The 17,866-nt window shown below is 36.8% G+C and overlaps 1 protein-coding gene across 1 annotated transcript in view; it reads right to left on the reverse strand.

Annotated features, from left to right (window-relative positions):
• Window positions 1–17,866, reverse strand: part of DTD2 (D-aminoacyl-tRNA deacylase 2) — a 24,192-nt gene continuing 6,326 nt past the window's right edge. The window contains exon 3 of the mRNA XM_022553632.3: window positions 1–16,304. Within this exon, the coding sequence (XP_022409340.1) occupies window positions 15,979–16,304 (326 nt within the window). The 3' untranslated portion in view covers window positions 1–15,978. The remainder of the gene's footprint in view (window positions 16,305–17,866) is intronic.

Below are 17,866 nucleotides of genomic sequence, written 5' to 3' on the forward strand. Positions count from 1 at the left end.
AAAAGCCAAATATAAAATCCCTTTATAACTGAACAGTGCTAAAATATCAGTGTTTTATAAACAAAGATTATAAGGGAATAAATAAAAATGAAATAATGATATTTGAGCAATGAGCATACAGGCTTTTTAATCTTTTCATTATCTGTAATTGTGTTTATTACTTTTACCAAAAAAAAAAAAAAGCATTTTTTAAAGATTTCTTTTTGCAATTTCCAGGTGTAATTTTCCCCCTTTGGAAAGGTACTTGATACATAGTAGTTGCTCAACGTAAATTTGATGAATAACTATGCAAAATGGCAACTACAACTGCTGGCAGATCTTCTTTAGAGAAGCCAAATGCTAACACTGGCTATGGTGAAGTAAGGGTAAAATAAGTGAGTATTTACTCATCCACCTGCCCAGGGGCTTCTAATTAACTATCCCTGAGACTGTTATTAGTAGGGTGCCCATATAATTTATTGTCTACTGGGACACTTTTATTTTGTGGTACGCGGGCCTGTCACTGCTGTGGCCTCTCCCGTTGTGGAGTACAGGCTCCGGACGCGCAGGCTCAGCGGCCATGGCTCACGGGCCCAGCTGCTCCGCGGCATGTGGGATCCTCCTGGACCGGGGCACGAACCCGTGTCCCCTGCATCGGCAGGCGGACTCTCAACCACTGCGCCACCAGGGAAGCCCTGGGACACTTTTGAGAGTCAAAGGGGAGCTATTTATGAATATGCCAGGTTCCTAGATATGACACCTAAAGCACAAGCAACCAAAGAAATAAATAGATTGGACTTCATCAAATTTAAAACTTTTGTTATTCAAAGGACATTATCAAGAAAATAAAAAGACGGCTCATAAAATGGGAGGAAATATTTGCAATCATTTACTGATAAGGGTCAAGTATCTAGAACATATAAAGAACTTTTATAATTAACAATAAAAAGACAAATAACCCAATTAAAAAATGGGCAAATAATTTGAATGGACATCTCTCCAGAGAAGATACACAAAAGGAGAATGAGCACATGAAAATATGTTCAACATTGGTCATTAGGGAAATGCAAATCAAAACTATGACATACCACTTCACAGGTACTAGGATGGCTAAAATTTTTTAAAATGGAAAATAACAGGTGTTGGTGATAAAGTGGAAGAATTGGAACCACCATACACTACCAGTAGGAACGTAAAATGATGCAGCTGCTTTGGAAAACAGTTTGGCAGTTTTTCAAAAAGTTAAACATAAAGTCACCATATGATCCAGCAATTCACTCCTGGTATATGTTCAAGACAATTGAAAACATACATCCACACAAAAAAATTGTACTCGAATGTTTACAGCAGCATTATTCATAATTCATAAAAGCCAAAAAAGGAAACAATGCAAATGTCTACCGATTAGATAAATGTATAAACAAATGCAGTATATCTATGCAATGGAATATTATTTAGTCATAAAAAGGAATGAAGTTTTGATACATGCTACAAAGGACATGGGATGAACCTTGAAAACATTATGCTGAATGAAAGAAGGTGTACGCAAAAGGCCAAATATTGCAAGATTCCATTTACATGTACTGTCCAGAATAGGCAAATCCATACAGATCAAAGTCAATTTGTGGTTTATAGAATCTGGGGGTAAAGTGGAAATGTGGAGTGACTTTAATGAGTATAAAACTTCTTTTTAGAGTGAGGAAAATGTTCTGGAATTAGATAATGGTGATGTACAACCTTATTGCAATATTGTACAATACAACAATATTGCACCGCCATGTGAATATACTAAAAACCATTCAATTAGACACTTTAAAGTGGTAAATTTTATGGCATGTGAATTATATATCAATAAATAAACAAACAAGTAAGAAAGCTGGACCAATGTGGGGAAGTGGAACTGAATTATGGTCATTGTAGATCAGGCAATCAATGTATTTCCAGTCCTGAAAGATAAACAGGTGGAGAAAGTCGGGGTGGGAGAAGGTGCCTAGATGCTTTTCCTCAGAACAAAATGTTTAAACCTGAAATCTAAAACTTAAAGCAGAGCCTGCACTAATATTAGATATTACTTCCATATAATCTCCATTTCTCTTCATCTCTCCTAAACAATATGAAGCCAAAATTTAGTGTTTTCATTTCCTTTATGTCACCATCTTTTACTTTATCTCTTCTAAACAATATATAGGCATACTTAGTGTTTTGGTTGTATTAACATCCCTTCTCTCTCTCTCTCAACTTCTTTTGCTTCATCTCCGACAAACAATAGTCAGCCAAAAATTAACATTATAATTCCATTCACATTTCTTCTCTCACCTCCCTGCAATCTTCAGTATTTCTGTGTCCTGTCTCCCTCATATAAGTCTCTAGTCACTTTTTCTTTCCTCTGCTCTCTCTTTCCTACATAACTCAGCTTGCTCTTTCTCCCACTAATCTCACTTTATCTTCTAAAATACCATCCTGAAAAATAAATAAATAAAATACCATCCTGTTGCTAATAAACTTTCCTATATTGTTAACCTTTCCCTAACAATCTTTTGATCTTTTTGCTATGATGGAAACCCGACTCCCTCCTGACCATGAAGGTCCCTTTAAGTGAAGATTATTCCTATTTCGAGACCAGGAAATGGAGCTGACATTTCTCTGGCTCTCTCGTGGTTTTCAGAATATAGTTCTTTGTTCCTCTTCTGACATCCCCTTGATACATCACTCTTTCCCCATCCACATCTCTGCCTTTTGCCGACCTTCATATCACACTTCCACAGTGATTAAAAAATTTGGGCTCAGGGTCATGGGTATTTCCTGCTCTTCTGAGTCATACCATTCTGGGTTACCTTTCTTGTCCAAATGGGGTACTAGCTTTTAAATTCCTTGACATCCACCACTGCAGCTACACGTTCCCATGGCCTCATTCTAGATTTTGTTGTCACTCATAATAGCTCTACCTCAGAGATCTCATACTACGACCAGTCTCTAATCTTTCCACGTCCCCTATTCCCTCTTAAAATTCTCCTTCTAACTTCTGAAAAGCACTAGTCTTCTCGACCTCTTCCCTCATCTGGTCTGTAAACTCCTAGTTGATTTTACTCTTTTTTTCCCTTTCCTTATCCAGTTTGGTTTATGAGGTCAGTTGTTTCAACCATTTTCTTACTAACATTCCCAATTCCTTCCACTCCATGACCTTAACACACTGCATCTCCTCTGCTAATCCCTGAATGTGAATCAACCCAACCATTTGCTTTTTCCGATCTGCTCTTGGAATGCCAAGAAAATTGTGTAACTGTGTTTTCTAATTTGTTGCATTATTTATGATTTCTAGCCTCAGCTAGTTGGCTCACTTACCCATTTCCTAAAGTGGCTACGTCAAACATTCACTACTGTCCTCCAGCCACTACGCCAAGCCATCTTCCTCTCTCCCAGATGATCACATCTTATGTTTTACAGCTAAAGTAGAGGTCATGATGTCTGAATTCCACTAGAGCTCTCCTCATCCTATACTCAGCAGTCTTTTCCTCTTATCTCAGAGATACCCAAAGTTTTCCAGTTTTCCAAAAGCACTCCTCCGTCTACGCTTTCTGTATATTTTGTTCCATAATTTTACTCCATAAACCTCTCTTCTTTCTTCAATTTCTCTCTCTACTTCCTCTTCCTCTAAAAACATGCTCAGATTTTTTGCATCTTAAAAAAAACCTTAATACTGCCTTCCCACAAAACTACAACTCTTCAATTTCCTTCATACTCAACTTCCTGAAAGAGTCATCTACATTTACTATATTTTCTTAGTCCCATTCAATCCTCAAGACATTTGGCTTACATAATTCCAAGGAACCTGTTCATAGTGACCTCTTAATTGTCAATCCAAATGGCTTATAAAAAGTTCTATCCTATTTGACTTCTCTACTTGATTGGCTATTGTTCACCACGACCTAAATAGAAATTCTTCCTTCTCTTGGATTTCATGTCAGCATTCTCTTAGACTTTTTCTGCTTCTTCTCGTCCCACTCTTTGTTAGCTAGCCTCTTGATGGCATCTCTTAATCTGCCTATTTCTTAAATAACTAGCTTCTTACTGTTTCTGTCTTGACATCTTTTCTACACACTCTCTTAGACAACGGCATCCACTTTGGTGACTTTTTAAAAAGTGTATAGTTCAATAGTTTAAGTATACTCACATTGTTGTAACTCTACATACACTGTTGTATCTCTAGAACTTTTTCATTTTGCACAACTGAAACTCTATGCCATTAAACAACAACTCTCCTTATGCAACAACAATTTACCCTGCCTCCAGCCCCTGGCACCCACAATCCTACTTTCTGTTTGTATGACTCTGACTACTTTAGATACCTCATATAAGTAGAATCATACAGAAGTTTTCTTTTCGTGGCTGGCTTGTTTCACTTAGCATAATGTCCTCAAGGTTTATCCATTTTGCAGCATGTAATAGAATTTCCTTTCTTTTTTTAAATAAATTTCTTTTATTTATTTATATTTTTGGCTGCGTTGGCTCTTCGTTGCTGCAAGCGGGCTCTCTCTAGTTGTGGTAAGCGGGGGCTACTCTTCGCTGTGGTGCATGGGCTTCTCATTGCAGTGACTTCTTTTGCTGCGGAGCACGGGCTCAAGGCACGTGGGCTTCAGTAGTTGTGGCACGCGGACTCAGTAGTTGTAGCTCATGGGCTCTAGAGTGCAGGCTCAGTAGTTGTGGCACACGGGCTTGGTTGCTCCATGGTATGTGGGATCTTCCCGGACCAGGGCTCGAAACTGTGTCCCCTGCATCGGCAGGTGGATTCCTAACCACTGTGCCACCAGGGAAGTCCAAGAATTTCCTTTCTTTTTAAGGCTGAATAATATTTCACTGTGTGTGTATACCACATTTTGTTTATTCATTCATTCTTCAATGGATGTTTAGGCTGCTTCCACCTCTGGCTACTGCGAATAATGCTGCTATGAACAAGGGTGTGCAAATCTCTGTTGGAGACCCTGATTTCAGTTCTTTTGGATATATACCTAGAAGCGGGATTGCTAGATCATATGGTAGTAGTATTTTTAATTTTTGAGGAACCACAACTATTAACCTTCGTGACTTTAACTACCATGTATGCGTAGCTAACTTCCAAATCTACATTGGATGCCCCAATCTCTCTGTCTCCTGAAATATATAAAGATATGAACCTACAAAGGAGGGAAATATGTTTATCTTTGTGTCCACTATGTATCCCAGTACTGGTATACAATTGCTTCTAAACAGATTCTTATTTAAAAGACTATGACTTTTGGGGGCTTCCCTGGTGGCGCAGTGGTTAAGAATCCGCCTGCCAATGCAGGGGACACAGGTTCGAGCTCTGGTCCGAGAAGATCCCACATACCACGGAGCAACTAAGCCCATGCACCACAACTACTGAGTCTAAGCTCTAGAGCCCCCATGCCATAACTAATGAAGCCCACGCGCCTAGAGTCCGTGCTCCGCAACAAGAGAAGCCACCAGAATGAGAAGACCGCACACCACAATGAAGAGTAGCCCCCACTCACCACAACTAGAGAAAGCCCGTGTGCAGCAATGAAGACCCAAAAGCAGCCAAAAATAAATAAAATAAATAAATAAATTAAAAAAAGAAAGACTATGCCTTTTGAATTCTGAGTGTGTCTAACAAAGAAATTCTAGGCGGGCTAAAGTCCATTATTTTTTCTACTGACTATTGTGTAATTCAGGATGAATTACTATTGTAAGCTTAATGGTAGGCACCTTGCAATGTACTTATTGCTTCTTATAATGCTTACTACTGCTTTGCACATACTAGGTCATAAGTGCTTGGTTAATTAAATAATCTCAAATATAAATCAAACTGAGAGTACCAGTGGCCCACTATTGAAATGCTTGCATAATTTCTTTTCCCTATTTCTAAATGAAAATATCAAGGAAAAAGAGAGGAGAGAATACAGGAATTAATATGTCATTACTCTACTCCTACACATATTTTAGGATAAACACAAATATGTGAGCTATGTACTAGATAAACTTTATTCTGATCTTATGACCTCAGTAAATAAGAATCTATCTATCAACAAAATGTTTGGAAAAGTTTAACACATAGCAAATCTACAACACCACCAAAAAGGAAAAGATTAAAAAAAAATCATTTTGGAGCATATGGACACTCATCATTATCACTTATGAGATAACAGCAAGAACACTGAGTAACATTTAAAATAATATTCTGAAATTATCTTGAAATTAAAATTAGGCCCAGATTTATAATGGAAAAAAAAAAAAACACAAAAAACACTACCCAACACCAAGGTGACTGAGGGCACAAAATTTAATCATTGCTTAAGACAATCAGACACTTTTCTCTTTCACTGGTAAATATAGCTTTAAAACTTGCAGTAACTTCTGCCAACTCAGAACCCTGAGAAAATAAGTCACTTTTTTTATAGGGAGGAGAAGAAGAAGAAAAGGGTATTACCAACAATGTAAAAGGAATGCAGAGTGGTAACGGCTATGAACACTGGAATCACCACGGAAACACAGAACTGTGAAATGGCAAAGGGCTGAGTGAAATGCCTGAAGCCCATTCTATGGTCCAGCTTTTAAAAACCAAATGAAAACTCATAAGACGTAAGAAGAATTTAGTTATTTTGATGAGTAACACACTTTTCTTTTCAGTTCATCTGATTAAAGTTTAACCAACTCCTGATTTACAAAATTCAGTTTTCAGAGTTCCACAAAATGGTAGAGCTGAGAGGAATTTCAGAATTTGTCAAGTGCAATCTCCTCCCTTATGATGAGTCGTAATGGGATTGAGTTACCCTAGGCTAGTGTAACACACACAGTCCATGGGAAAGCCAAGACTTCAACAGAAGCCTCTTGACTCTTAGTTCAGAGATATCACCACAAAGATTATACAATTAGTTCTCAGATGCTAGTCTGTGTAAGAGTCACAGGTGGGGGAAAGTGACTTAAAATGCAGTTTCCAGGCCTTTTCTCAGAAATTCTGATTCAGTAAGTCCAAGGTGAGACATAGGAATTTGCATTTTTGACAAGTTTTCCTAGTAATTCTGATTAGGGAGATTCTCAGACCATACTTTGGTAAACTATTAGAAAGTTCAGCAAATCATGGGTCATTTAGAAATAGGCTCTTTTCTAGTCCCAGGTGCAGACTTCCAGGGATAGTTAACTAACCTAACTGGAAAGGTGGAAAAGTTATTTCTCCCATGGGTCACCATTTGGGACCTTTAAAGACAAAGGCACACGGAGTAGAGAGGCTTTCCTATAATGTAAGTATAGTAAATCTGGGCATATCAGTGAAATGCAGCAGGCTCACACACAACCTTGGCCTCGGACTTCCCTGGTGGCACAGTGGCTAAGAATCCACCTGCCAATGCAGGGGACAAGGGTTCAAGCCCTGGTCCGGGAAGATCCCACATGCTGCGGAGCAACTAAGCCCATGCGCCACAACTACTGAGCCTGTGCTCCACAACAAGGGAAGCCACCACAATGAGAAGCCTGCCCACCACAACGAAGAGTAGGCCCTGCTCACCACAACCAGAGAAAGCCTGTGTGGAGGAACAAAGACCCAACGCAGCCAAAAATAAATTAATTAATTAAAAAAGAAACGAAACAAAAAGCCTGGGCCTCTGAGAGGAGAAGCTAACCAGCAGAGGCAAAAGGGGAGAAAAGAAGCGGAATAAATTTAAAACCCTTGGCAAACAAAATAACCTCTTCTTGGAATGGACAGATGGATAGATAGGTAGTAAAGCAAATATAGCAAGGTGCCTATTGTAGAATCTAGGTGGTGGATATGTGGGTGTTAACTATGCAATAATTTCAACTTCTCTGTATGTTTGGACCCACTTCCCCAATTCTTGAAACCTTAACTCCAAGACACTGGTGTTTCCACTTCTCCCACTTTTTCCACCTACCTGTCTGACATTTCTTTCCTTTGTCAATTTTCCTCTTCCTTCTGTTACTATAAATTTGGTTGGACCTCAAATCCTTTGCTGTTCTCTACATCAACTCTCGTAGATCTCATCTTCAAAATTATATTGAAACGCCAGTGCTTCCCTAACTAGATGAAATCTCTTCCGTCTCCAAATTTCCATAGTACTGTTTTTACCTCTCTTTTGGCACCTCTAGTTTCTCTGTGTTCCAGTTAACTATCTTAACACACCAGTTATTTTGTAATCTCGAGGAAACTGCCTTTTCATTTTTAGTGTGCCTCTTATACTTACTTGAGTAGGCTCTCAGTAATATTGGATGATTAAATCTCGTCTATTTCTAGGGTTTCAACTATCACTGTTATAAACAAGACTCTCACATCTATACTCTCTCTGCCCTGAGTAACAAATCTGGTAGACGTTTCTACTTTAGGTGCCTCAAACTCAATGTATTAAAATCTGAATTCATCTTCCTCAGTAACCCATACATGAAATCTTAAGAGTGATTTTTGATTCCTCCCTTTAGCTCCACCACAGCTAATCAGCTGTCCTGAAGTGTATTTTTCTTCAAAACACCTTTCAATATCTCCAATTACGTTTATTTCCATCTTCACAGCCACTACTACAAGTGAGACCAAATCACAGCCACTACTATAAGTGAGACCAAATCCCTTTATGTCTGCACTACTCAAAAAAATAAAAATAAAAACAAAAATCTGTCTTCCTGTCACAAAATTTCCTTCTCTCTGTAATCCTTATGTACCACTGTCAGGTCTCTCCTCTTAAAAAGTCTTCATTATGTCATTATTCTCTCTAAAAGCCTTCAATGGCACCTTATTATCTATCAGTCCAGAAAGTTTGAAGTGCCCTCCCCCACACCTCGTGCCTATAAACATGCTACCCATTCTACAAGGGATGGCTCAAGTTGCCATGCCTGTTTTAACACAGGGATTCACCACTCTAGCCAGAAGTATCTTCTCCCTCTGCTGCTATTCTATAGCTCAGAGATAGCATTGTCCAGATATCACTGATCACACAGTACCTAGTTCATTTCTGTGTCTATCATGTCCCCTACTAGATGGTAAATTCCTTGGGGTTAAGCATCATATCTTGAACAATTTGTATTTCACACAGCTCCCAGCTCCACTGCTGACCTGCAGATTCTGAGGATCATAACTTTCAAGTGGAGAGCAACTATCCATGACGCAGTATTAAGAAAATGTTAGAACATTTTCAACACCTGGCTTAAAAAAGGCAAGTATGCATATGATGAAAAGAAATCAAAGCCATGAAGACTACCTGAATGCAATCAGGATATAAAATAATTCAGGCACTGAGAAAATGAAACTGTGATGATCATATCTACTCATTAAAGAAACTTACCTTGGGGCTGCAAAGTAAATTAAAAGAATGCCTGGAGTAGAAAGTGTGTCTTAGCTTATTTATGTTAGTATAAAGCTAAGTAAACAATATCTCAAAGTCGGAGTCAAGGATGGCATTTTTGCTAGTCTAGTCAGACGTGCCTTAAAAAGACTCCATATCTCCCCCTCAAAAAAAAAAATGTCCACAATTACTTTCCCAACCCCAACTGTTTATAATAGTATTAGCTAATGGTTCCCAGATACTGTTTACATACGGTGTGGTGCATTCTCTACATAAATTTTTCTTTTCACATTCAGAAAAAAAGCTGATGTAATAGGTGAAATTTTATTAAGCTTCTTAAGAGAAAAATGCTAGCTAACACAGTGCAAAAAATTCGTTCATATGGAAAAGTCCAGTAAAAAGAAGTAGGATAAAATTTATCATGAAGTTGGCTATTTGTGATGCATTCCACAGAACTGCTTTATTTTGTAATTAAATATAGAAGGGTCTTAAAGCTTGTATCAAAATTAATATTTATGAATAAAGACTTTTATATTTGATTCACAGAAAGTTTATTTTAAAAAGGACTCAAATACAGGTTTTCTTAAATGAAATTTGTTTTTTTTTTCCTTCTGTGTTTTAAGAATGTCTTGCTTCTTGTAATCTTTCTTAGGTACATAAATACAGTTATACTATATTAGAAAGATAATATAGAGTAAGCCTTAAGAAAATGTAAAGTGATCACCCTTTTTGAAATAAACAAAATCCACCTGAGTAAATTGAAGATATAATTGACTCTATTAGGAAATTCACGAATCAGGCAACATCCCATCTAGCAACCTTTCAGGTGCTGTGAGGGGTTGTACAAAATGGAAGGATTTTATAGGAAGAAGGGTGGGGCAAAGTAGCTATTAGCAAAAGAAAAGAAGGACTGTTTTTAGGCCAGAACATCTTTGTAGGGGGAAAGGGTGAAGGGAAAGGCAAGGGTTTTATTATATAGATGGCTTCTTCTTCTGGAGGCTGGAGAGAGCCCACATGGCAGATTACCTAATTGGTGCTGACCAAAAAATTCCAGACTGGTTAAGACTACATTTCTGAGGGAACCCTCCTACACTGTTGGTAGGAATGTAAGTTGGTACAGCCACTATGGAAAACAGTATGGAGGTTACTCAGAAAACTAAAAATAGAATTACCATATGATTCAGCAATTCCACTCCTGGGCATATATCCAGACAAAACTCTAAGCCAAAAAGATACATGCACCCCTATGTTCATAGCACCACTATTCACAATAGCCAAGACATGGAAAAAACCTAAATGTCCATTGACAGATGAATGGATAAAGAAGATGTGGTACATTTATACAATGGAATACTACTCAGCCATAATAAAGAATGAAATAATACCATTTATAGCAACATGGATGCAACTAGAGATTATTATACTAAGTGAAGTAAGTCAGAAAAACAAATACCATATGACATCACTTATATGTGGAATCTAAAATATGACACAAATGAACCTATCTATGAAACAAAAACAGACTCATGGACATAGAGAACAGTCTTGTAGTTGCCAAGGGGGAAGGGGTTGGGGGAGGGATGGAGTAGGAGGTCGGAATTAGCAGATGTAAGCTATTATATACAGAATGGATAAACAACAAGGTCCTACTGTATAGCACAGAGAATTATACTCAATATCCTATGATAAACCATAATGGAAAAAAATATATATAACTGAATCACTTTGCTGTACAGCAGAAATTAACTGCTACAATTGTGCTACAGTTTCACAACATTGTAAGTCAACTATACTTCAGTAAAAAGAAAACAACACTACATTTCTGGTGAAGGTTAAAACTGCAATTAGGTTAGATCTTAAATCTAGGTTTGGTATCATGGGCTTTAGCACAAGTGACACCATTTTGGGCCTGTGGCTTTTCTCTTTAACACACTGATGTAATAAACTAACAAAGTAGAAATAGCAATGCCCACATTTATGTTGAATCTCAAAAATCTGTTTTAGTTTGTCTTTTAACTTTTCTGGTGTTATCTATTGTATTAAAGGGGTAGCAGTATTAAACTTGCTTCCTGCACATTCCAACCTCTTTATTTCTTAATGACAAAGAAATCTATGTGTGAAATACTGGTAAAACCGAACCAAAATCAAGAGTATTTTAGCCACTGACGAATCTCCATGTTAATTCAGGTAACATTTACTGTGAATTATTGAGCATGGACAACACGGTGCTATGGAAGTACTGTGGAGATTTAAAGAAAAATTATACTATACTCTGTGTGCTCACTGTCATATTGTCTCTGCCCAATATTGTTTATATTCTTGTAGTTAGGACATATAAGCATAAAAAAAAAAGGTGAAGTACTCAATCTCATAAGACACATTACAAGTGTCAAGAGTGGGACAACCATAATGCCCAGGCGGGTAGAGGCAGGAGAAATTACTGTGGGGTCAGCAGAGATTGACTTGAGCTAGATATTGAATGATGGATTTAGAGGAGAGCAGAAGACAACTCTGCTTGTCTTCTGAAGAAGAGTGAGCGTGATCTAGGAAGGGTGTAAAAAGAGCTATCCTGGAGAATTTCTACTGGGGAGTAGAGGGAGAAAAGGTTAGAAAGTCAAGATGGAGCCAGATTATGAAACTGTAATATCAGCTTTAGAAGTCTGGGCTTCATTCGAATAACAGTGGTTCTGAGATTCCAGTATATACAAGAATCACCTGGGGGAGATAGGTGACTAGATAAATTTTAACTCCTGAGATTCTAATTCAATAGATTTGGGATGGTCCCAGAAAATTGCATTTGGTAAAAAGTCTCCCCAGGTGATTCCTGTACAGGTGGTCCAGTGGCATACTTTGAGACACTCTACCTGAAGACAAAAAATTAAGAATCTTTTCCTAATTGTAGTAACTCTTGCAAATTTTATGCCAATTTTCCATAAGCTTGAAAACACCTAACTGCTAGGCCCAGAGGTCTCTCCTCAGTCTTTGTGTTGCCCCATTTTTCTTCAGTATTTGGCACTGACTGTTTACACCTTGAAAACTATCTTGTTAACAATACATTTTCTGGTTCTCTCTGCCTCTTTGATCTCTATACTATCCTCTGGCCTCTCATATGTTGCCTTTTCTTTATGTTTTCTCAGGATTCTGACTTTGGTCCTCTACATTTCTTCCTTCATTTCATTCACTCCTAACGAGTAAGGAGAACCTTCATGCCAACCTCAGAAGTTTAGACTTTGTCCTGTAGATAAAAAATAGTTATAAAAGTTTCTAAACAGTGGAATATCATACAGAAAGGAATTTTCTAGAAACATTACCTTGGAGATGGTCTGCAAAAAAGGATTAGATGTAGGAGAAATAGGAGGAAGGGAGAATAATTAGACTATCAAAATAAACAGACATTTAAAGTCATCATCAAAGTGTGGCTTCAGAATGAAAATGTTAGTTTTCTAATAGTTCTTCCCTTTCAGAAAGTAGTCTTACTTCAATAAATTAATAGATAAAGCACTTCTAGAAATACTAGTTTCACTATCATGTGAGTTTTTAAGAAATAACTATAATGTAACAAATCAGGTCCTCTGCAATGTTAATCATAGATAATAAAAGTTTGACATGTCATCATTCTAACACCAATGTGAGTTATCCTCCAAAACAAGTGGCATAGGATTCTATAGTATTTGATCCTTATATCTGATAAGCTTAGGTCTTTCATTATGGAGTCAATAAATCATTATACAGATATTATTCATAAATGTCAATGCCTTCTTTTGACTTGAATGAAGAAATGTAAAAGTGTTTGATTTACCTAGTATGAGTATATTCAAGATAAATTCATACTCATTAGTAGTCCATGTCTTATACACAGTATTTTATATAATTGAATCCATGAAGTTTGCCAAATGGACAGATAAAATAGTATTTAGGAATGATATTCTAAGTGCAGTAATTCAGACAGAGAAAGACAAATATCATATATCACTTATGTTATCTAAAAAAAATGATACAAATGAACTTATTTACAAAACAGAAACAGACTCACATAGAAAACAAATTTATGGTTACCAAAGGGGAAAGGGAAGGGAGGGACAAATTAGGAATTTGAGATTAATAGATACACACTACTATATATAAAATACACAAACAACAAGGTCCTACTGTACAGCACAGGAAACTATACTCAATATTTTGTAATAACCTATAAAGGGAAAAGAATCTGAAAAAGTATACATATATATATATATATATATATATATATATATATATACTGAATCACTTTGCTGTACACCTGAAACTAACACAACATTGTAAATCAACTATACTTCCATTAAAAGAAAGAAATGATACTCTAATTTAAACATTCTAGAATCTTTGAAAAACAGAGGCAGAAGGCACCAAAATTAGGTGTAACCCTACCGCCACCTAATTTAGTACATAAAACAATTTATTGGCTATTTTTTCTCAAGTGATCCACACTGGGAGATGCTAAGCCTTTATGAAGATCAATTTTAACTCTCACTACAAGAAAAGTCAGGGGGATAGAAATTATTGCTCCCTAATGTGTGATCTTGGGAAAATTATTTAAGCATTTTCTTACTTTCCACAGCATTATTGTCATTATATACTGTGAAGATAAAATTAGGTATCTGTTGAATGTTCTTTGAGCATCTTGGGCCAGGAGAGCTACAGAAAGCCAAGGTGTAGTTATTTTCCTATCTACTATTTCTCTTGCCTTTTTCCTCTTGTTCTAGCCTCCTTGGAAATGAAACAAACTTGGCTGTCATCTTCTGTTTAATAACTCTTCATGTAGTTGAAATTTCTATTCTCCACAAGTACCACAATCAAATTTCTTCTTAAGGAGAATTGCCTGAACTATAAAATAGCAATCTAGGGCTGTGAGTCAGCATTTCACCCACACACATCAAAATGATTTAAAATAGGTAACACATAATCTTTTTGAAAGACATATAAACCTCCTTGGAGAAGGTCTGAGAAAATTGGAGTTTGAAAGTTTATGAATAGTTTATTACATTTCAATAAGTGTATTGTGAATCAATAAAGCAAAAGTTAAGGACAAATGACCTCACTACCAAGTCAGTTATTGATCCTTAAGTTCCAAAATAGAATAGTACAGGAAGGATATAGAGAAAATAGGACTTTTTGTGGTAACGGAAACTTTAAGTATCTTAGGAACATAAACCTAAAGAAATTATGACACAAAGAATTTTCAACAGCTACTTAAGATGTTTCTTCAAGTCATTGTTTTCATCTTTTTGATAACTAGAAACACTATTTCATTTTCACTCTTTAAAATATTAAATCAAGTCAAATGAGTTTGTAAAAAATGAACATTACCTTTTATTGATTCATTTATTCTTTCAATTTCTTGTATATCTTCCTCTCTTGGCTTTGAAAAGTCTACCTTATTAGATGTTTATCTTATGTGACTGTCTTAGCTTGGGCTGTTAGAACAAAATACCATAGACTTATGGTGGCTTAAACAACAGAAACTTATTTTCTTACAGCTCTGGAGGCTAGAAGTTCAAGATCAGGGTGCCAGCACGGTTTCTGGTAAGGGTTATCTTCCTGGCTTGTAAATGGCTCCCTTCTCACTGCATTCTCACATGGTGGGCAGAGAAAGGGTGAGCAAGTTCTCTGGTGTTTCTTCTTATGAGGACACTAATCCCATCATAAGGGCCCCACTCTCATGCTCTATCAACCCTGATTACCTTCCAAAGGCCTCATGTGCAAATACCATCACATTGGAGGACTTCAACATATGAATTTTGGGGTGGGGGCAGGACACAAAAATACACTAATAGAAAAAATGATACTGGCTCCAAATCATTAAGTCGATAAAATGGAAATGAACAAGTCAACTTGTTTTCAAATCATTCCAGTAGAAAGCTTCCCTTTTTATTCCTTTTATTCCTTTTATAGCAATCTAAACCAACAAGAAAGGAACTTCCTAAAAAAATTTATGAACATTAATTTAATGAAACAGTAACTTTTAAAAACCAAAGACAGAAAATGCAACACACATTGTTTTGGTAAAAAACTGAGAAACAGAATATTAAGCCATTAATATATTAAATAAAAACAACTTTTAGTCCCCCATACCTTATTGTTATATCAACTAAAGATTCTTAAAATAATTTAAAGCACTTGGATGTCCTTGGAAAATAATATTAAAATGTACAATAACATTTCTGTATTATATTTTTATAGATATTATTAGAAGGAATAGTAAATTGCATATTCTTTCATTCAAAATATGGAAATCTGAAATACTAAAACCAAATTGACAAAATTATAATCGTAACACAAATAGTGACTTTTACTACATATTACATACATTTGAGGGTATAAGAAACATATTTTTCTTGATTGCACAAAATGCTTAATTGCAAAATGCTTAAATACAGCTCTCTAAAAACATTTCCATGTTCTTATCAATGACCATAAAGCGAATACAAGGCATTTTTCAAAATTCTGAGTGTGAGTTTAGGGGAAAGCAGGATGGAAGGTGACTGAGATCCAGAGTTTAGGTGATGTGGCGAGGTCATCCAAGTAGCAGGCTGCAGAGGTATGGATGGGACCCAGGATTTTCTTGTCTAAAAATGCTGCAGATTAGCGTACTCAAGCAGAAGGGGAAGAGAATCTAATTACAACTGTAGAAACTTTTAATTTTTCAAAACTCAATTAGGTGTGTGTATGGTCCATTGGTGTCGAGCTTTAACACCTGCCTGTTGCCGTAAGTGCCATGTTCCACCACAACCCCAGCTTCAGCACACTTGCTGTTAGCAGCTAATTCTTTTTTACAGAGAGTCACAAATTGGGAATAAAGTTCTAACCCCTCTTCTTTTCCAGAGTTAGAGTGATACTGCATGCTTCTTCCTTTTACTCTCCCCCCAAGGGTGGCTTGAGGGATGATAAGAATGTTGCCAGGTAGATCCAATACAGAGACACGCTTGCCATTTTCTGTTTCACTTAATTTCACATTTAACAGTGTATTAACTGGGTAGGGAAGAAAGGAGAACATTTTGAGGTAGAAAACAAACATGAAGAAAACCAACGATCTTCTAGTCAGCAAACCTCATGTTTAATATCCAGTTTGTCAGCTCATGCTTTTAACCCAAAGTTTCTATTTAGATTTTAAAAGCTGCTTCAGTAAGCTAAATGATCTAAGCATGAAAAACAAGGAAAATTTCATGCAGAAAATGGCATGATGTTTTAAATCTGACTTGGCAGTTAGGATCTCCTAACAATAAGATAATCCAGAAAGGACTAAAGAATTAACTGTATACTGGAACTTCAAGATATTGTTGCCCTGGGGGATACATGAAAAGATTTTGCCTTTTTGTTCCTTTTTATATTTCAAAACAAATCCCACTGGAAAAAAAACATGACAGATCCTCCACACACTTATTCTACTTTATAACAAAGAACATTAAATAAAAACCTTAGTGCATTTATTATTTTAAACTTAGTTGCCTAGAATTCTAAGCTGAGTCAAAGGTTCCAGGTTCAATCCTGTTATAAACTAGTTGATTTTGCAGTTTTATAACCTCAAAGACATTATTAACAAAGACTAATTATTTTACAAACATCACCAGTGTGAGAAGGATAAATGTGAAAGCAAGAATCATCAGAAATTCACTGTCAACTGGGAAAGTAAATCCAAAGGTATAGAGTTACTGGCATTATCTTCATATACATACAGGAAAATATTGTATTATTATTTTTATGGCACTTATGCAAGTATACTCATAGCTAATAAGAAGTGTCAAAATAACCATAAATATCCATGTGTAGCTAAAAAATCTAAACTTAGAAAATCTTTACATTTCAACATTAGCCATTTTCAAAACAATAAGCAAAAGAAATGTCTAATATAAACACCCTTAGGGTCTTCCTACCTCTGTAAAGGGTATAAATAACTTCTACTTGTAAAGAATAGTCCTGAGAGGACACAAACAGTAAAAGAACTATTGAAACCTCACACTCCTGTGTGAATAATCAGGCTTGAAAAGGTATGCTTTCTGGTGGGGTAGTCAATGGTTTCAACTATTAGAGAGCCTGTAGTAAATATTAGCAAGGATTCAGTACAGTGGCCCCACTCTACAAATCAAGGAATTAACCTGGTGAAAACCTGCTAAGGTGAACACCCAAATGAATTCCTAAGCTCTGCATTAAGCACTATCAGTTTTCATTTAACTAATGCCTATTTTAAAATACCTCTAGGGACTTCCCTGGTGGCGCAGCGCTTAAGAATCCGCCTGCCAATGCAAGGGACGTGGGTTCAATCCCTGGTCTGGGAAGATCCCACATGCCGCAGAGCAACTAAGCCTGAGCGCCACAACTACTGAGCCTCTGCTCTAGAGCCTGCGAATCACAACTACTGAGCCCACGTGTTGCAACTACTGAAGCCCACACGCCTAGAACATCTGCAACAAGAGAAGCCACTGCAGCGAGAAGCCTGCGCACCGCAACGAAGAGTAGCCTCCGCTCGCCACAATTAGAGAAAGCCCGCGCGTAGCAATGAAGACCCAACACAACCAAAAATAAATAAATAACTC

The sequence above is a fragment of the Delphinapterus leucas genome, chromosome 2 (genome assembly GCF_059928025.1).
Source record: "Delphinapterus leucas isolate spDelLeu-1000000601 "Yukka" chromosome 2, BTC_Dleu_Yukka2, whole genome shotgun sequence".
Classification (NCBI taxonomy): Eukaryota; Metazoa; Chordata; class Mammalia; order Artiodactyla; family Monodontidae; genus Delphinapterus; species Delphinapterus leucas.